Source organism: Cannabis sativa, chromosome 7 (assembly GCF_029168945.1).
Source record: "Cannabis sativa cultivar Pink pepper isolate KNU-18-1 chromosome 7, ASM2916894v1, whole genome shotgun sequence".
In the NCBI taxonomy this organism is placed as follows: domain Eukaryota; kingdom Viridiplantae; phylum Streptophyta; class Magnoliopsida; order Rosales; family Cannabaceae; genus Cannabis; species Cannabis sativa.
In genome coordinates this window covers 16117630-16134706 of record NC_083607.1, presented here as the reverse complement: position 1 = coordinate 16134706, position 17077 = coordinate 16117630, and the positions used below count along the sequence as shown (strand labels likewise).

Below are 17077 nucleotides of genomic sequence, written 5' to 3'. Positions count from 1 at the left end.
TGCAATTTCGAAATTTGATTAATAAAATAAAAAATATATATATTTTGAAAATTATTTAAATTTAGTCGAAAAAATAAATTTCAACTAAAAATAATTTTCTATTTAATTAAGTGTCATGAAAAAAGAATTATTTAAGTATCATGATGAAAATCAACTTAGATATTTAATTTTCAAATTAATTAGATGTATTAAATTCAAGATATAAATAATTAAGTGTAGATAAGGCTTAATTATTAATCTCTAGTTTAATACTAGGAAAATATACTTAAAATAAATTGTACCAAAATTAATTATTTAAATAATTAATTTCACAATGTATAATATTTTCCTATTTAATATTAGAAATAATAAGTAGTCTAGAAATAACTATCTAGAAAATATCTTATTTGACTAAGTATCTTTTCCACAAAATTTGAAAAAAAAAAAATATCTAATTTAAGTTGTATTAGAAAAAATCTAGAACTTAAATATTTTCAAATTTAAATTTAATTAAATATCAAAAATTAAGTTGTAACCACTTAATTGGAAAATATTCCATTTTAAGTTAATATTCGAAAAGATATTAACTTAAAAAAATATCTAAAATATTCCATTTTAAGTTAATATTCGAAAAGATATTAACTTAAAAAATATCTAAAGAATCTTAATAACCAATGCCTAAAATTCCTCAACTTAATTTTGAAATTTTAAATCCAAAAGATATTCAGATTTAAGTTGGTTAGTTGTAGATAACTAAATATCAACTTAAATAAGAATATTTAATGAAAAATTTCAATTAAGTTTCAGAAAGAATCTAGATGGTTATAATTCTATATTTAATTAAATACAAGAAAATACATATAGTTTAGCTTAGAATATAAAATTCTTTAAACTATGGTTTTCTGAAATTAATTTCAAAATAAATGAAATTAATTATGTTGCTAATCAATTTTATTAGGTTAAACTAGTTTAATTAACCTAGTACAGTTATTCAAATCAGGTAAATGGGCCTTCACAATTGGGGTGGTTCATGTGAGGAGGTGCTGGGTTCAGTATGTCGTACCCACTACTATGGCTCCCAACTCTCACACAAGGCCCAAAAGAGAGGAATTTAACCTTAAAATGAACAACTGTTATTAATTGACTAAGCCCAAAAACTAAATGGGCCTAAATAAAATCTATCAATGACTATGACATTTTATTTAGCAACAACAACCTATATGCATCTATAATGAAATTAAACACATAGGCTCACACAGGCACACTTTGGATGGGTCCTATCATGTTGCTAGGTCATACACAGATGAAAGAAGATTGTAAATATACCTGTTACAAATTATTAACTTGACCGAGGGAGCCATGAGTTAAAATCAGATCATTGGATCTGTCAACAAGTTAACCATGGCTATTTGCAATCAAGCAATAATAGGTTTTGAAAACTTACACATAAGCTAAAACACAAACTCCTGCAACAAGGTTAGCTGGATAGTTGGATGTAGGATTTATTTAATTTTAAATTAAATAATTAATTTCGAAAATAATTAATTAAAAAAATAATTTTTCGAAAATTTTAAAAAATATTTGTAAAATTCGAAAAATTTAAAAATAATTTAAATTTAAAATTAAACCTACAATTTTGAAAAATTAGGTTTCAACCAACCTAAATATCATTTCAAAATTTGCTAACTACTTTTAAAATTTAAATGTTATTTTATAAATAAAAATTAAATAAAAAATTAAAAATAGATAAATGAATATCTTTTTCAGATTTTAAATGTAATTTAAATAAATAAAATAACAAATTTTAAAAAAAAATTAGCAAAATATCTTACATCTATTTAAAATTACATGATTATAGTTATGTTATTTTAAATTTAAATAAGGTCAAATTATTTAAAAAAAATTAATTTAAAAATTTAAAATCTGACCTTAAATTTAAAAATAAGATAAGATATAATCAAATTAAAAAATAAGATAGATTATTAAGCAAAAAAAGATAGATACTAACTATTTTTAAATTCAAATTACACTAATATCTTGAATTAAATTTAAAAAATATTAAATTAATTCATAATGATAATTAGAATTGAATTAGGAATAGTAATAGTATAAATACAGAACTACACAAAAAATCGGAAGTTAAATCCATGATAAAGCATGAAAAATTGAAGAAAAATGAAAAAAAAAATGCGAGTTGTACTGACAGTTTTCGCGCGCGTGGGGCAGTGACACCATCCCGATATTTTTCGAAACTTCAAAAAATCATAACTAATTCAAATTAAATCGAAATTGAGTTCTGTAAAAAAGTAACTTGCTTAATTTTTTCCATACTATCCAATAAAAATAATTTCCGAAACAGATATTTAATTATTTTTAACGAAAATTCACAAAAATCAATCAATCATCAAATAACACTCAATACAACATGATACCATCCAAAAACAAACAAACAATCGTTTTAAAGTCCAAATTTCTTGCAAGTAAATCAATTACCATGGCTCTGAGGCCATTTGTTGGAATAATTTTACCAGGATCTTAGATCTACTCACATGTATGTTGATTAACACCCTAAATATGAACTTTCTAAAACGATGAAATAAACACATATAAAGTTTAGGAAACCTTACATTGGGTGCAGCGGAATATAATGACTCCTTCCGTTCAGATATCTAGCCCTTGATTCCTTTCTGTAGCAGAGCATTATCAATATCTGAACCTGGATCTCTTTCTCTGAATCTTTGATGCTGAAACCTCCTTCTTGCTGAAAGTCTTTCTTCACGATCTTCCTCACTATGATTGAGGTATCACTTGCTGTGTGTGGGCTCTACTCATACACTAAGAATTTTGAAATTTAAGGAAGAAGATAGAGAGAGTGGGTTCGGCCAAAGATAGGGAGAGAGAAGGCTCAGGTTTTTCTCTGAAGGAAAAATAGAAAATTTAAGTGTAATTTTCATGAAGCCTTCACTATCTATTTATAGCATTCCACTAGGGTTAGGTTTGAATTATTTGGCATTAAAATAATGAAAATATCAGTTTAAATTTCCTACAAAAGTGGGCGGCCCTATACTAGTGGATTTGGGCCTCACTTTTTGTAATTTTGCAGTTTTACCTTTTCTGCATCTGATTTTCTCAAAAACGCCAATTTTTCTAATTCAACCATTTAAATGCCAATTCTAACTATTTAATAACTATAAATAATTATTAAATTATATTTTCATTTATCATATTTATTAATTGAACCATACAAAGTATCATTTTTAATAAAACAAATATGCCCCTATAAACTCTTTCTTTACAATTTCGCCCTTACTTAGTGAAAATTTCACAAATAGACATAGTCTAATTTGAAAATTATAATTGATTAATCAAAACCAATTATATGAGTCTTACAAGCAATATTATCTCAACTAGTGTGGGGACCATGGGTCTATATAACCGAGCTTCCAATAAGTAGATCAAGAATTTATTACTAAAATTCACTAACTTATTAATTCTTCGTTGAATCCACGCATAGAACTTAGAATTGCACTCTCAGTTATATAGAATGCTCTATATGTTCCACCATATAGATGCATCATTAGTTATCCATTGTTATAATCCTAATTTGATCAATGATCCTCTATATGAATGATCTACACTGTAAAGGGATTAAATTACCGTTACACCCTACAATGTATTTATTGCTTAAAACACTTGACCCCGCATAAATGATATTACAGCTTATGTGAAATGAGTACTCCACCATTTATGTTCGTTTGGTCAAGCTCGATAGAGATCATCCTTTGCTTACTATTCGCCAAATAGAAGCTATGGATTCCATGTTTATGATAACGCTCCCACTTAATTGCACTACCGTGTTCCCAAAATGTACGTATCACCCTGACCTAAAAGTAGGCTTAACTAACAAATCAAAGAACACGAATAGCCTCTCGAGATTGAACCTAATCATATCAGGATTAAGATCATTTGATCTAGGATCAACTAGGCAATATTGACTTGAATAGATATTACGGTAAGTTTAATAAATCTAAGTCAAAGTTCAATATCGGTCCCTTCCGATGCATACTCCATGCATCCAACCTGAGCTTTACTTTAACCAATGCTCTGGAAAGAACATAGCACTTCTCCAAATGCAAGTAAACTCTGTTGTAGATTATCATATCAGTAAAACCCTGTGTCTGATAAATCTAGGAAACTTTATTCACATAGTCATGTTTACTTTCCAATGTGTTGACGGCACAATAAACAGGATCAAGTATGTGAAAAGGGTTTCAGATGAATTTATACATTATGTACATATAATCATGAAATAAATCATGTGAACCATGCAACATTAAATGTTATTTCTGATCTATATTAATAAGTAAATCTGATTATATTGAAATGAGTTTTATTTAGGGCATAAAACCCAACATATCTGTGATTGAAATCCCTGCTATTAAAAGTTTTAATGTTCAATTGTATATATTGTTGTTGGTTAAATGGATCCAAAATATGAACAAAGGCCTCAACGTTTTGAACAAGTTCATTTGGAAGACCTTTGCTTAGTTCGAAGGCTTGGCATCTCAATCGAAGATGCTCTCTTGGCACAAAGCTAATTCCATTGGTTTGCATCGGTACCTTCTACTTAGCTCGCAATGCACCAAGACTGAGCCAACCCAAGTCACAGAGTCTCCTCAGCTTCCGAGTTTTGCTGCTGAGGAAGAAGATGATGGTTTTGTTATCTCGCCTCTTGCTTATTGGATCAAATCATTGAGTCAAAGGTTTGTTGAACTTGAACCCCATAAACAAATTCAATAATCTCTCCACGAGGCTACTGAGCTGGAGATAAAGTGAGCACGATTCTCCATAAAAGGTTCTCTTCGCCTGAGGTAGTATCTCAAGCTCTCAATCGACGTGGTTTAATTTTATCAAATAGTTTAGTCCAACAGTTCTTAACGCGATTTAACAATGAGTGGGTCTTGGCTTTCGATTTTTTCATTTGGGGGCAAACACAAACAGATTATAAGCATTCTCCAATGTTGTATAACTCAATGTTTGATATCTTGGGGAAAGCGAGGAAGTTCCAGCTTTTGTGGGATTTGATTGAGGAAATGAGCTGTTTGGATGGGTATTTTCCTTGGTCACAGTGACAAAGTTCATTAGGAGACTTGTTGGAGCTCGCTTGTATAAACAAGCCATATATGTTTTCAGGGGAATTGAGAAGTTTGGCATTAGCAAGGACATAACAGCGCTGAACATTCTTATGGAAGCATTGGTAAAGGAAAATGGTATTGAGAATGCCCAAGAAGTTTTCTTGGAGTATAAGGATTCAATACTTGTGAATACACACAATTTCAACCTATTAATACTAGGATGGTGCAAGGCTAAGAAGTTTTATATGTTGGGTTTTATGCCCTAAATAAAACTCTTTACAATCTAATTAGTTATCAATATAAGAAATTTGAAGTGTTTAATGTTTGCATGAATTTTACATGCTAATGATTTAATATGTTTATTACATTTACACACAAAATCAGTTAAAATCCAGATCATATGTTTATTCACAATTACAGTATCGTCAACACAGTGGAATGTGATTGTGATCATATGAATCAAAAGACTAAGTCCCTGTTTCATCAGTGTTTTGGATTTACACTAATGTGATAATCAGCGATGATGTGTACTTACACTTGGAGTAAGTGTTATGCTCTTTCCAGGACATTAGTAAAGTATACTAGTTTCGAATGTATGGAGTATACATTGGACTGGACCGATATTGTAACTAAGTTAAGATATTACAAACTCACCGTTATATATATCTTTCCAAGTCAATATCAGTAGTTGATCTTAAGATTAAAAGAATCTAAATCCTGATATGCTTAGGCTCAACTCAGGAGTACTACTCATGTTCTTTGATTTATTAGTTAAGCCTACTTTTGGGTCAGCGTGATACGTATATTTTGGGAGCATGATAGTATGATTGAGTGGGAGTGCTGAACATAAATATGGAATCTATAGCTTCTACTGGTGTATAGAAGTCAAGTGATGATTCCCTTCGAGCTTAGCAAATAGAAGTAAATGGATGAGCTCTTGTTTAACTGACTAATTATTAGATCACTAAACACCATTTACAGGTAGCTAAGTGTTTTAAGGGGCAAAATGTTGGGTTTTATGCCCTAAATAAAACTCATTTCAATATAATCAGATTTACTTATTAATATAGATCAGAAATAACATTTAATGTTGCATGGTTCACATGATTTATTTCATGATTATATGTACATAATGTATAAATTCATCTGAAACCCTTTTCACATACTTGATCCTCTTTATTGTGCCGTCAACACATTGGAAAGTAAACATGACTATGTGAATGAAGTTTCCTAGATTTATCAGACATAGGGTTTTACTGATATGATAATCTACAACAGAGTTTACTTGCATTTGGAGAAATGCTATGTTCTTTCCAGAGCATTGGTTAAAGTAAAGCTCAGGTTGGATGCATGGAGTATGCATCGGAAGGGACCGATATTGAACTTTGACTTAGATTTATTAAACTTACCGTAATATCTATTCAAGTCAATATCGCCTAGTTGATCCTAGATCAAATGTTCTTAATCCTGTTATGATTAGGCTCAATGTTGAAAGGCTATTCATGTTCTTTGATTTCTTAGTTAAGCCTACTTTTAGGTCAGGGTGATACGTACATTTTGGGAACACGGTAGTGCAATTGAGTGGGAGCGCTAGCATAAACATGGAATCTATAGCTTCGATCTGGCGAATAGTAAGCAAGGGATGATCTCCTTCGAGCTTGACCAAACGAACATAAATGGTGGAGTACTCATTTCACATAAGCTGAAATATCATTTATACGGGGTCAAGTGTTTTAAGGAATAAATACATTGTAGGGTGTAACGGTAATATAATCCCTTTACAGTGTAGATCATTCATATAGAGGATCATTGATCACATTAGGATCATAACAATGGATAACTAATGATGTGTCTATATGGTGGAACATATAGAGCATTCTATATACTGAGAGTGCAATTCTAAGTTCTATGCGTGGATTCAACGAAGAATTAATAAGTCAGTGAATTTTAATAATAAATTCTTGATCTACTTATTGGAAGCTCGGTTATATAGACCCATGGTCCCCCCACTAGTTGAGATAATATTGCTTGTAAGGCTCATGTAATTGGTTTTGATTAATCAATTATAATTCTCAAATTAGACTATGTCTATTTGTGAATTTTTCACTAAGTAAGGGCGAAATTCTAAAGAAAGAGTTTTATAGGGGCATATTTGTTAATTATGATACTTTGTATGGTTCAATTAATAAATATGATAAATGACAATATTATTTAATAATTATTTATAGTTATTAAATAGTTAGAATTGGCATTTAAATGGTTGAATTAGAAAATTGGCGTTTTTGAGAAAATCAGATGCAAAAAACGTAAAACTGCAAAATTGCAAAAAGTGAGGCCCAAATCCACTAGTATAGGGCCAGCCACTTTTGTAGGAAATTTAAACTGATATTTTCATTATTTTAATGCCAAATAATTCAATCCTAACCCTAGTGGAATGCTATAAATAGATAGTGAAGGCTTCAGGAAAATTACACTTAAATTTTCTACTTTTTCATTCAGAAAAAACTGAGCATTCTCTCTCCCTATCTTTGGCCGAACCCACTCTCTCTTTCTTCCCTCTCAAATTTCGAAATTACCTTAGTGTATGAGTAGTGCCGACACACAACAAGTGATACCTCAATCATAGTGAGGAAGATCGTGAAGAAAGACTTTCAGCAAGAAGGAGTTTCAGCATCAAAGATTCAGAGAAAGAGATCCAGGTTCAGATATTGATAATGCTCTGCTACAGAAAGGAATCAAGGGCTAGATATCTGAACGGAAGGAGTCATTATATTCCGCTGCACCCAATGTAAGGTTTCTTTTACTTTATATGTGTTTAATTTCATCGTTTTAGAACGTTCATATTTAGGGTGTTAATAAACATACTTGTGAGTAGATCTAAGATCCTGGTAAAATAATTTCCAACAACTGGCCTCAGAGCCATGGTAATTGATTTACTTGCAAGAAATTTGGACTTTAAACGATTGTTTGTTTGTGCTTTGGATGGTATCATGTTGTATTGAGTTTTATTTGATGATTGATTGATGTTTGTAAATTTTCGTGAAAAATAATTGCGATTTTGTTTCTGGAATTATTTTTATTGGATAGTATGGGAAAAATTAAGCAAGTTAGCCTTTTACAGAACTCAATTTCGATTTTATTTGAATTAGTTATGAATTTTTGAAGATTTGGAAAAATCGGGGTTGTGCTGAAATTTTCCTGCGATCGCAAAACTGTCCGTACAGTTCACAATTTTTTCGTTTTTCTTCGATTTTTCATGCTTTTTAATGGAATTAACTTCCGATTTTTGGTATAGTTTTTTATTTATACTATTACTATTCCTTATTCAATTCTAATTATCATTTTGAATTAATTTAATATTTTTTAAATTTAATTCAAGATATTAGTGTAATTTGAATTTGAATAGAATTAGTATCTATCTTCTTGCTTAAAAATCTATCTTATTTTAAAATTTGATTAGATCTTATCTTATTTTAAATTTAAAAATAAGATATTTATAATCATGTAATTTTTAAATGATATAAGATATTTTGCTAATTTTTTAAATTTTGTTATTTTATTTATTTAAATTACATTTAAAATTTGAAAAAGATATTTATTTATCTTTTCTAATTTTTTATTTAATTTTTATTTATAAAATAACATTTAAAATTTAAAAGTAGTTAGCAAATTTTTGAAATGATATTTAGGTTGGTTGAAACCTAATTTTTCAAAAATTGTAGGTTTAATTTTAAATTTAAATTTTTTAAAAATTTCGAATTTTACAAATTTTTTTTTAAATTTTCTGAAATTTTTTTTATTATTTAATTAATTATTTTCGAAATTAAAAATTTAATTTAAAATTAAATTAATCCTACATCCAACTATCCAGCTAACCTTGTTGCAGGAGTATGTGTTTTAGCTTGTTTGTAAGTTTTCAAAACCTATTATTACTTGATTGCAAATAGCTATTGTTACTTTTTGCCAGATCTAATGATCTCATGGCTCCCTTGGTCAAGTTAATAATTTGTAACAGGTATATTTACAATCTTCTTTCATCTGTGTATGACCTAGCAACATGATAGGACCCATCCAAAGTGTGCCTGTGTGAGCCTATGTGTTTATTTTATTATATAGATGCATATAGGTTGTTGCTAAAATAAATTATCATAGTTCTTTATAGAATTTATTTAGGCCCATTTAGTTATTGGGCTTATTCAATTAATAACAGTTGTTCTTATTAAGGTTAAATTCCTCTCTTTTGGGCCTTGTGTGAGAGTTGGGAGCCATAGAAGTGGGTACGACATACTGAACCCAGCACCCCCTCACATGAACCACCCCAATTGTGAAGGCCCATTTGCCTGATTTGAACAACTGTACTAGGTTAATTACACTAGTTTAACCTAATAAAATTGATTAGCAACATAATTAATTTCATTTATTTTGAAATTAATTTAAGAAAATTATAGTTTAAAGAATTCTTTATTCTAAGCTAAACTATATGTATTTTCTTGTATTTAATGAAATATAGAATTATAACCATCTAGATTCTTTCTGGAACTTAATTTAAATTTTTCATTAAATATTCTTATTTAAGTTGATATTTAGTTATCTACAACTAACCAACTTAAATCTGAATATCTTTTGAATTTCAAATTTCAAAATTAAGTTGAGGAATTTTAGGCATTGGTTATTAAGATTCTTTAGATATTTTTTAAGTTAATATCTTTTCGAATATTAACTTAAAATGGAATATTTTCAAATTAAGTGGTTACAACTTAATTTTTGATATTTAATTAAATTTAAATTTGAAAAATATTTAAGCTAGATTTTTTCTAATACAACTTAAATTAGATATTTTTTCAAATTTTATGGAAAAGATACTTAGTCAAATAAAATATTTTCTAGATAGTTATTTCTAGACTACTTATTATTTCTAATATTAAATAGGAAAATATTATACATTGTGAAATTAATTATTTAATTAATTAATTTTGGTACAATTTATTTTAAGTATATTTTTCCTAGTATTAAACTAGAGATTAATAATTAAGCCTTCTCTACACTTAATTATTTATTTCTTGAATTTAATACATTTAATTAATTTGAAAATTAAATATCTAAGTTGATTTTTATCATCATACTTAAATATTTCTTTTTCATGACATTTAATTAAATAGAAAATTATTTTTAGTTGAAATTTATTTTTTCAACTAAATTTAAATAATTTTCAAAATATATTTTTTCTTTATTTTATTAATCAAATTTCGAAATTGCATTTCTTAAATGCTGGAATTTCGAATTTTATCTTGAAAAATAGATTAAGTTGTAAATTAATTATTTATTTTAATTAATTCTTGGATCAACTTAAATCAATGATTTTTTCATTTATTGATTAATTTAAAATAAAATAAATTAAAGTATATTATTAGAAATTGAATTAATTAGTCAAAGAAAAATCTAGATAGATGATATTTTTGCTAAAAGTATTTTTCTAGTGTATTTAATTAAATAGAAAATTAATATTTAAGTTGATTTTCATCATCATACTTAAATATTTAAAATTTTTCTTATATATTTAATTAAATAGGAAAATTATATTTTTTGTTGTAAATTAATTTTATTAATTAATTTTGGGTCAACATTAAATTAGAATAGTTTTTCCAGGATTAATTTTTTATTTTAACATGCATTTTCGAAAATTATATTCTTAAATACTTTAATTTTTCGAAATGCAATATATATTTATAGAAAATTAAATTTGAGTTGTAAATTAATTTATATTAATTTTGTAACAACTTAAATTGAATATTTTTCTAAATATTTATTGGAAATTATTACTAAGATGGAAATAATTCATGTTATTTTTATATCCATCTAAGTAAAATTTATAAATATTAAATTAAAATTTATATTTAGAATTTTTCATTCTTAATTGGAAATTTTAAATAAATATATATTTAAAATAAATAAATTAAATAAAGAGAATCAAAGAAAATACAACTCACTTTAAATAATGAGCTTGATTATTATTAAGATATTCGATCTCCATTGTTGGTCTTACAAAAGTTAAATGTTTTCAATATAACCTCGAGACGCTAGACTTCGTCCCCCTATGGATGGTTATTCGTTGAACGCATTTAACACCGTAAGATTTCATTTGATAAGTGTTTTGTGAGTTTTCGTCTCTATTTAGACTCTCCCCTACGGTGACTACTTAGAGATAAACTCATAAAACATGAAACAATGGTGGAAGCTCATAAAATGAGAATAACCTTGACTCTCGCCTACCGGGACAACGTTGGATTCTTATTTTGATCGAATAAAAGGTTGCTAGAATGGTTTCTATTTTAGATGAGCTGACAACTCTATTCAATAAATGATGCTTTGGCTCTCGCCTGGGACCTTTGTATCAGTTTGTTGAAAACCTTGGAAATTATTTAGAATTGTATGTTTTAGTATTTTCACTAGTCATTCCTACTTGCTATATGTTTATAATTTCTGAATTGTGTATGAATTTATATTGAACCATGTTATTTTCTGTTATTAAGTTGTAGTTTAATTTCGAATCTTCATTGTTGGTCTAACATGTTTGTTATTCTAATGAGATAAATCCCTAATGGATTTTCACCATTAGACATACATAATAGTGTAAGATCTCGAAAGATAAATATTGTATATGCAACATCTAGCTGTTCATCAATTGATGACACCTTAAACTAGTATTTTTACAATATGAAACAAGAAGATTACATAAATAAGATTAATTCGTCTTTCGCTAATCGAAGCATCGTTGGATTCTTATTTATAAACGAAATTATCCTAATTCCTCTTAGCTTATTCATTTCGAATTAGCTTTAAAAAACATATCATTGGATGAAAGGTCTATAAATCATTTCATGTCATTATATTTTCTCTTAAGAAATTAAATGACGCATATGATTATAATCCCAAAATTCTATTCCCAATTGATATAAATCCTCAATCTTAGAAATCTCCTACTTGTATGGGCAAATCTGACTTAGAGTTTGTATTAGTAGTGGTGGTCCAAGAAAGAATTACTCATTATATTTGGTTGAATTTAAGTCTTTGACTTTAATTTTAGAATCCAAACAGAAATTTTCTTATATTTCTAATTCCAGAATACAATACAGTTACACTTTCTCAAGTGTTTAATATCTATCTTTTATTAATGGATTAAAACTGTATGGAATATGAGTTAGGTATTCTGTGACCAGGATCCACTTGCAGTATTCTAAGAACTCTTTGATGTAACTAAACCTATGTCATCATAGACACTACCACATTTTTTTTAATCTATGGCATTTGTATCTTGTTCATAGTGGATTTGACAAGATCAATCTCTGCAAAGAGTTAATATGCCTATATCCACTGAAAGTAGTTCATCTCATTCGCAGATGGATGTACATTTAGGGGTGGATATGAGTTTTTCGTTGTATTCTTAAAACGATAACTCTAGATTATACCTTTTAGCAAAGAAATTTGAAATGTTTGAAAAATTTCATTAATTTCTAGCAATGGTTAAAACCATTAAGGTAAGTGGTTAAAGATCTTGCGAACTGATAGGGGTGGAGAAATAGTTAGTAGATATGCAGTTCAAAGATCATTAAATTGATTTTTGAATTATATCCAAACTTACCTCCCCAGAAATTTCGAGTTGTATATTGATGATTAGTTACTAGTCGTTGCCTAAATCCTTCTATGGTAATACAATTTCAGAATGATGTAATGGTTGTATACTTAATGTGAAACATTACTAGATTCATGGATGACCTAATCAAAAATCTTAAGAAAAGCTAGAACTGTTAACCATGGTTTGTTAGCTTTTCTAAGTGATTAGGGGTGGACCATCCCATTGTCAATAGATAAGAAAGTGTTTGTTCAAACAAATACTACTTTTCTAAGAAAATGACTAAGTCTGAAAAACAAGTAGCAAATAAAGGAGATATTTAATTCTTGATTCCAAAAGTGTTCTATCATCTTATATAACAAATGATGATCCCACTGCCTCTGTTGTCTTGTCACAACCGAAGAGATCAATACCATTTAGTTTTCTTAGACATAATTCACGGTGCCTTGTTGTAGTGGGAGAGTTTCTAGGAACTCACCTTCTTATGACTTGGGAGACACTAGTGATTAAAATCCATTGTGAGTTTAAACAAGTAATGGATTGTCAAGATAAGAAACTAAGAAGAAAGCCAATAGAACTATGGTTTAATCCATTCACATGGAGTAACCTAAAGTTTTTTATTACAAGTACATAAAAGGAAATTTTCGTTTATAAGTCTATTCAATGGACTTAACAAAACTTCCTGTTCCTAGTATTATAGGTTTGAGTTTATCTAAACCTATGGCTTGTGGTATACCTGGTAAATACTTACTCTAATGCAAGCAACTTACTTTAGTAAGATGCTGAAGCATTTTCTTTCTAATGGCAATCTATAGAAGCTTCACAACTTCTTAGGTATAGATTTTATTTATCTAAGGAAAAGTCTTAACTATTCCAGAAAAGATAAAGCCATGAAAGAATTTCTTATATCAACAGTGAGAGGTCTTAGATATGCTTTTGTATGCCTTAGACCAGACACCTTCTGTTGAGTGGGAGTAATGAGTAGGTATCAGATTAATCCAGGAGAAGAACATTGGAAGACAATCAAGTAAATTTTAAGATTAAGAAGAGGAACTATATGTTAGTCTATAAGGGTGTGTTTAAAATTCTTAGACTACACCATATCAGATTTCGAAATTTGCCTTTGTGCTAGTAAATCTTTCTGATAAGATGGTGGTTACTCTGGGGGTGGATTAGTGATTTTGGAGAAGTGTAAAAACCTATCTGAAGTCTCTAGGTCTACCAGAGAGAGACTGAATGTTAAAGCTGCAGGAAAGGTACTTATTCAGTCTAAGGAAAGTTCTATACATTTTTGGCATCATTCCAAATTGCCTAAACTACTAGTGTTATTTCCTGATTAACCAAAAGTAGTTGCCAAAGATATAGAATCCAGTATCCCAAGAGAGTAGACATATAGAGAGGAATTTCACATTATCAATGATTTTGTGATTAAAGGAAGAGTAATGGTGGAGAAAAGGTTGTGGTTAATTCAACCTTTCAGATCCTATTACGAGGAGTTTACTACTACTACACTTGATTTGTATATCAAGGTGTTGAGATTATTTGAAACGCACTTTTTGTTTTATATTAGTGCAAGTCGGAGTTTGTTGGGTTTTATGCCCTAAATAAAACTCATTTCAATATAATCAGATTTACTTATTAATATAGATCAGAAATAACATTTAATGTTGCATGGTTCATATGATTTATTTCATGATTATATGTACATAATGTATAAATTCATCTGAAACCCTTTTCACATACTTGATCCTGTTTATTGTGCCGTCAACACATTGGAAAGTAAACATGACTATGTGAATAAAGTTTCCTAGATTTATCAGCCATAGGGTTTTACTGATATGATAATCTACAACAGAGTTTACTTGCATTTGGAGAAATGCTATGTTCTTTCCAGAGCATTGGTTAAAGTAAAGCTCAGGTTGGATGCATGGAGTATGCATCGGAAGGGACCGATATTGAACTTTGACTTAGATTTATTAAACTTACCGTACTATCTATTCAAGTCAATATCGCCTAGTTGATCCTAGATCAAATGTTCTTAATCCTGTTATGATTAGGCTCAATCTTGAAAGGCTATTCGTGTTCTTTGATTTGTTAGTTAAGCCTACTTTTAGGTCAGGGTGATACGTACATTTTGGGAACACGGTAGTGCCATTGAGTGGGAGCGCTAGCATAAACATGGAATCTATAGCTTCTATCTGGCGAATAGTAAGCAAAGGATGATCTCCTTCGAGCTTGACCAAACGAACATAAATGGTGGAGTACTCATTTCACATAAGCTGAAATATCATTTATACGGGGTCAAGTATTTTAAGGAATAAATACATTGTAGGGTGTAACGGTAATCTAATCCCTTTACAATGTAGATCATTCATATAGAGGATCATTGATCACATTAGGATTATAACAATGGATAACTAATGATGTGTCTATATGGTGGAACATATAGAGCATTCTATATAACTGAGAGTGCAATTCTAAGTTCTATGCGTGGATTCAACGAAGAATTAATAAGTCAGTGAATTTTAGTAATAAATTCTTGATCTACTTATTGAAAGCTCGGTTATATAGACCCATGGTCCCCCCACTAGTTGAGATAATATTGCTTGTAAGACTCATGTAATTGGTTTTGATTAATCAATTATAATTCTCAAATTAGACTATGTCTATTTGTGAATTTTTCACTAAGTAAGGGCGAAATTCTAAAGAAGAGTTTTATAGGGGCATATTTGTTAATTATGTGTAACGTCCCCGCTTCAAGCCTCCATTGGGCCCTTACACCCACGGACTAATGGCTCTTATACACGTGTACGCCACTCTGGATGCTTCTTGGATTGATGACTGACCCTACAGACCAACACGAGTGTTTCCAGCATGCTTTGTCCTCACTCGCACGCTTCCTGGGAAAACTTCCCAGGAGGTCACCCATCCTGAAATTACTCCCAAGTCAAGCTCGCTTAACTGTGGAGTTCTTTCGTGATGGGCTACCGAAAAACAAGATGCACCTTGTTGACATAGGTAGTACCAATCAATCCATTTAAGCCCTCTTCAACTGTGTAGTCCCATACCTACACAGTCTCAGAATCATCCCACTTGACCTTCCCCAGGCGGTGTGGGATTGCACGGCCTACCGGTATTTCCCCTTACGGATCACGGGACTGCGGCGTCACAATCACCCCCCCTTACAGGGTCCGACGTCCTCGTCGACCACACTTCCGGCTGGGTCAAGGCTCTGATACCATTTGTAACGTCCCCGCTTCAAGCCTCCATTGGGCCCTTACACCCACGGACTAATGGCTCTTATACACGTGTACGCCACTCTGGATGCTTCTTGGATTGATGACTGACCCTACAGACCAACACGAGTGTTTCCAGCATGCTTTGTCCTCACTCGCACGCTTCCTGGGAAAACTTCCCAGGAGGTCACCCATCCTGAAATTACTCCCAAGTCAAGCTCGCTTAACTGTGGAGTTCTTTCGTGATGGGCTACCGAAAAACAAGATGCACCTTGTTGACATAGGTAGTACCAATCAATCCATTTAAGCCCTCTTCAACTGTGTAGTCCCATACCTACACAGTCTCAGAATCATCCCACTTGACCTTCCCCAGGCGGTGTGGGATTGCACAGCTTACCCGGTATTTCCCCTTACGGATCACAGGACTACTGACTGTCACATTATGATACTTTGTATGGTTCAATTAATAAATATGATAAATGACAATATTATTTAATAATTATTTATAGTTATTAAATAGTTAGAATTGGCATTTAAATGGTTGAATTAGAAAATTGGCATTTTTGAGAAAATGAGATGCAAAAAAGGTAAAACTGCAAAATTGCAAAAAGTGAGGCCCAAATCCACAAGTATAGGGCCAGCCACTTTTGTAGGAAATTTAAACTGATATTTTCATTATTTTAATGCCAAATAATTCAATCCTAACCCTAGTGGAATGCTATAAATAGATAGTGAAGGCTTCAGGAAAATTACACTTAAATTTTCTACTTTTTCATTCAGAAAAAACTGAGCATTCTCTCTCCCTATCTTTGGCCGAACCCACTCTCTCTTTCTTCCCTCTCAAATTTCGAAATTACCTTAGTGTATGAGTAGTGCCCACACACAGCAAGTGATACCTCAATCATAGTGAGGAAAATCGTGAAGAAAGACTTTCAGCAAGAAGGAGTTTCAGCATCAAAGATTCAAAGAAAGAGATCCAGGTTCAGATATTGATAATGCTCTGCTACAGAAAGGAATCAAGGGCTAGATATCTGAACGGAAGGAGTCATTATATTCTACTGCACCCAATGTAAGGTTTCTTTTACTTTATATGTGTT

The 17077-nt window shown here is 30.3% G+C and overlaps 1 protein-coding gene across 1 annotated transcript; it reads left to right on the top strand.

The window, feature by feature from the left end:
* Positions 1 to 4554: 4554 nt before the first annotated feature.
* On the top strand, positions 4555 to 5380 carry LOC115696541 (pentatricopeptide repeat-containing protein At3g22670, mitochondrial-like). Its single transcript, XM_030623437.1, has 3 exons — positions 4555 to 4742; positions 4835 to 5089; positions 5173 to 5380. The coding sequence occupies exons 1-3, from the start codon at positions 4555 to 4557 to the stop codon at positions 5378 to 5380; spliced, it is 651 nt and encodes a 216-aa protein (XP_030479297.1).
* The last annotated feature ends 11697 nt before the right edge of the window (positions 5381 to 17077 follow it).

Bases quoted from the DNA above. Each gene is read 5' to 3' on its own strand.
- LOC115696541 (XM_030623437.1), top strand. From the start codon at position 4,555: ATGCTCTCTTGGCACAAAGCTAATTCCATTGGTTTGCATCGGTACCTT. The intron at 4,743-4,834 runs GTTTGTTGAACT...TCTCCATAAAAG, and splicing joins ATCAAATCATTGAGTCAAAG to GTTCTCTTCGCCTGAGGTAG. The intron at 5,090-5,172 runs GTATTTTCCTTG...ATATGTTTTCAG, and splicing joins GAAATGAGCTGTTTGGATGG to GGGAATTGAGAAGTTTGGCA.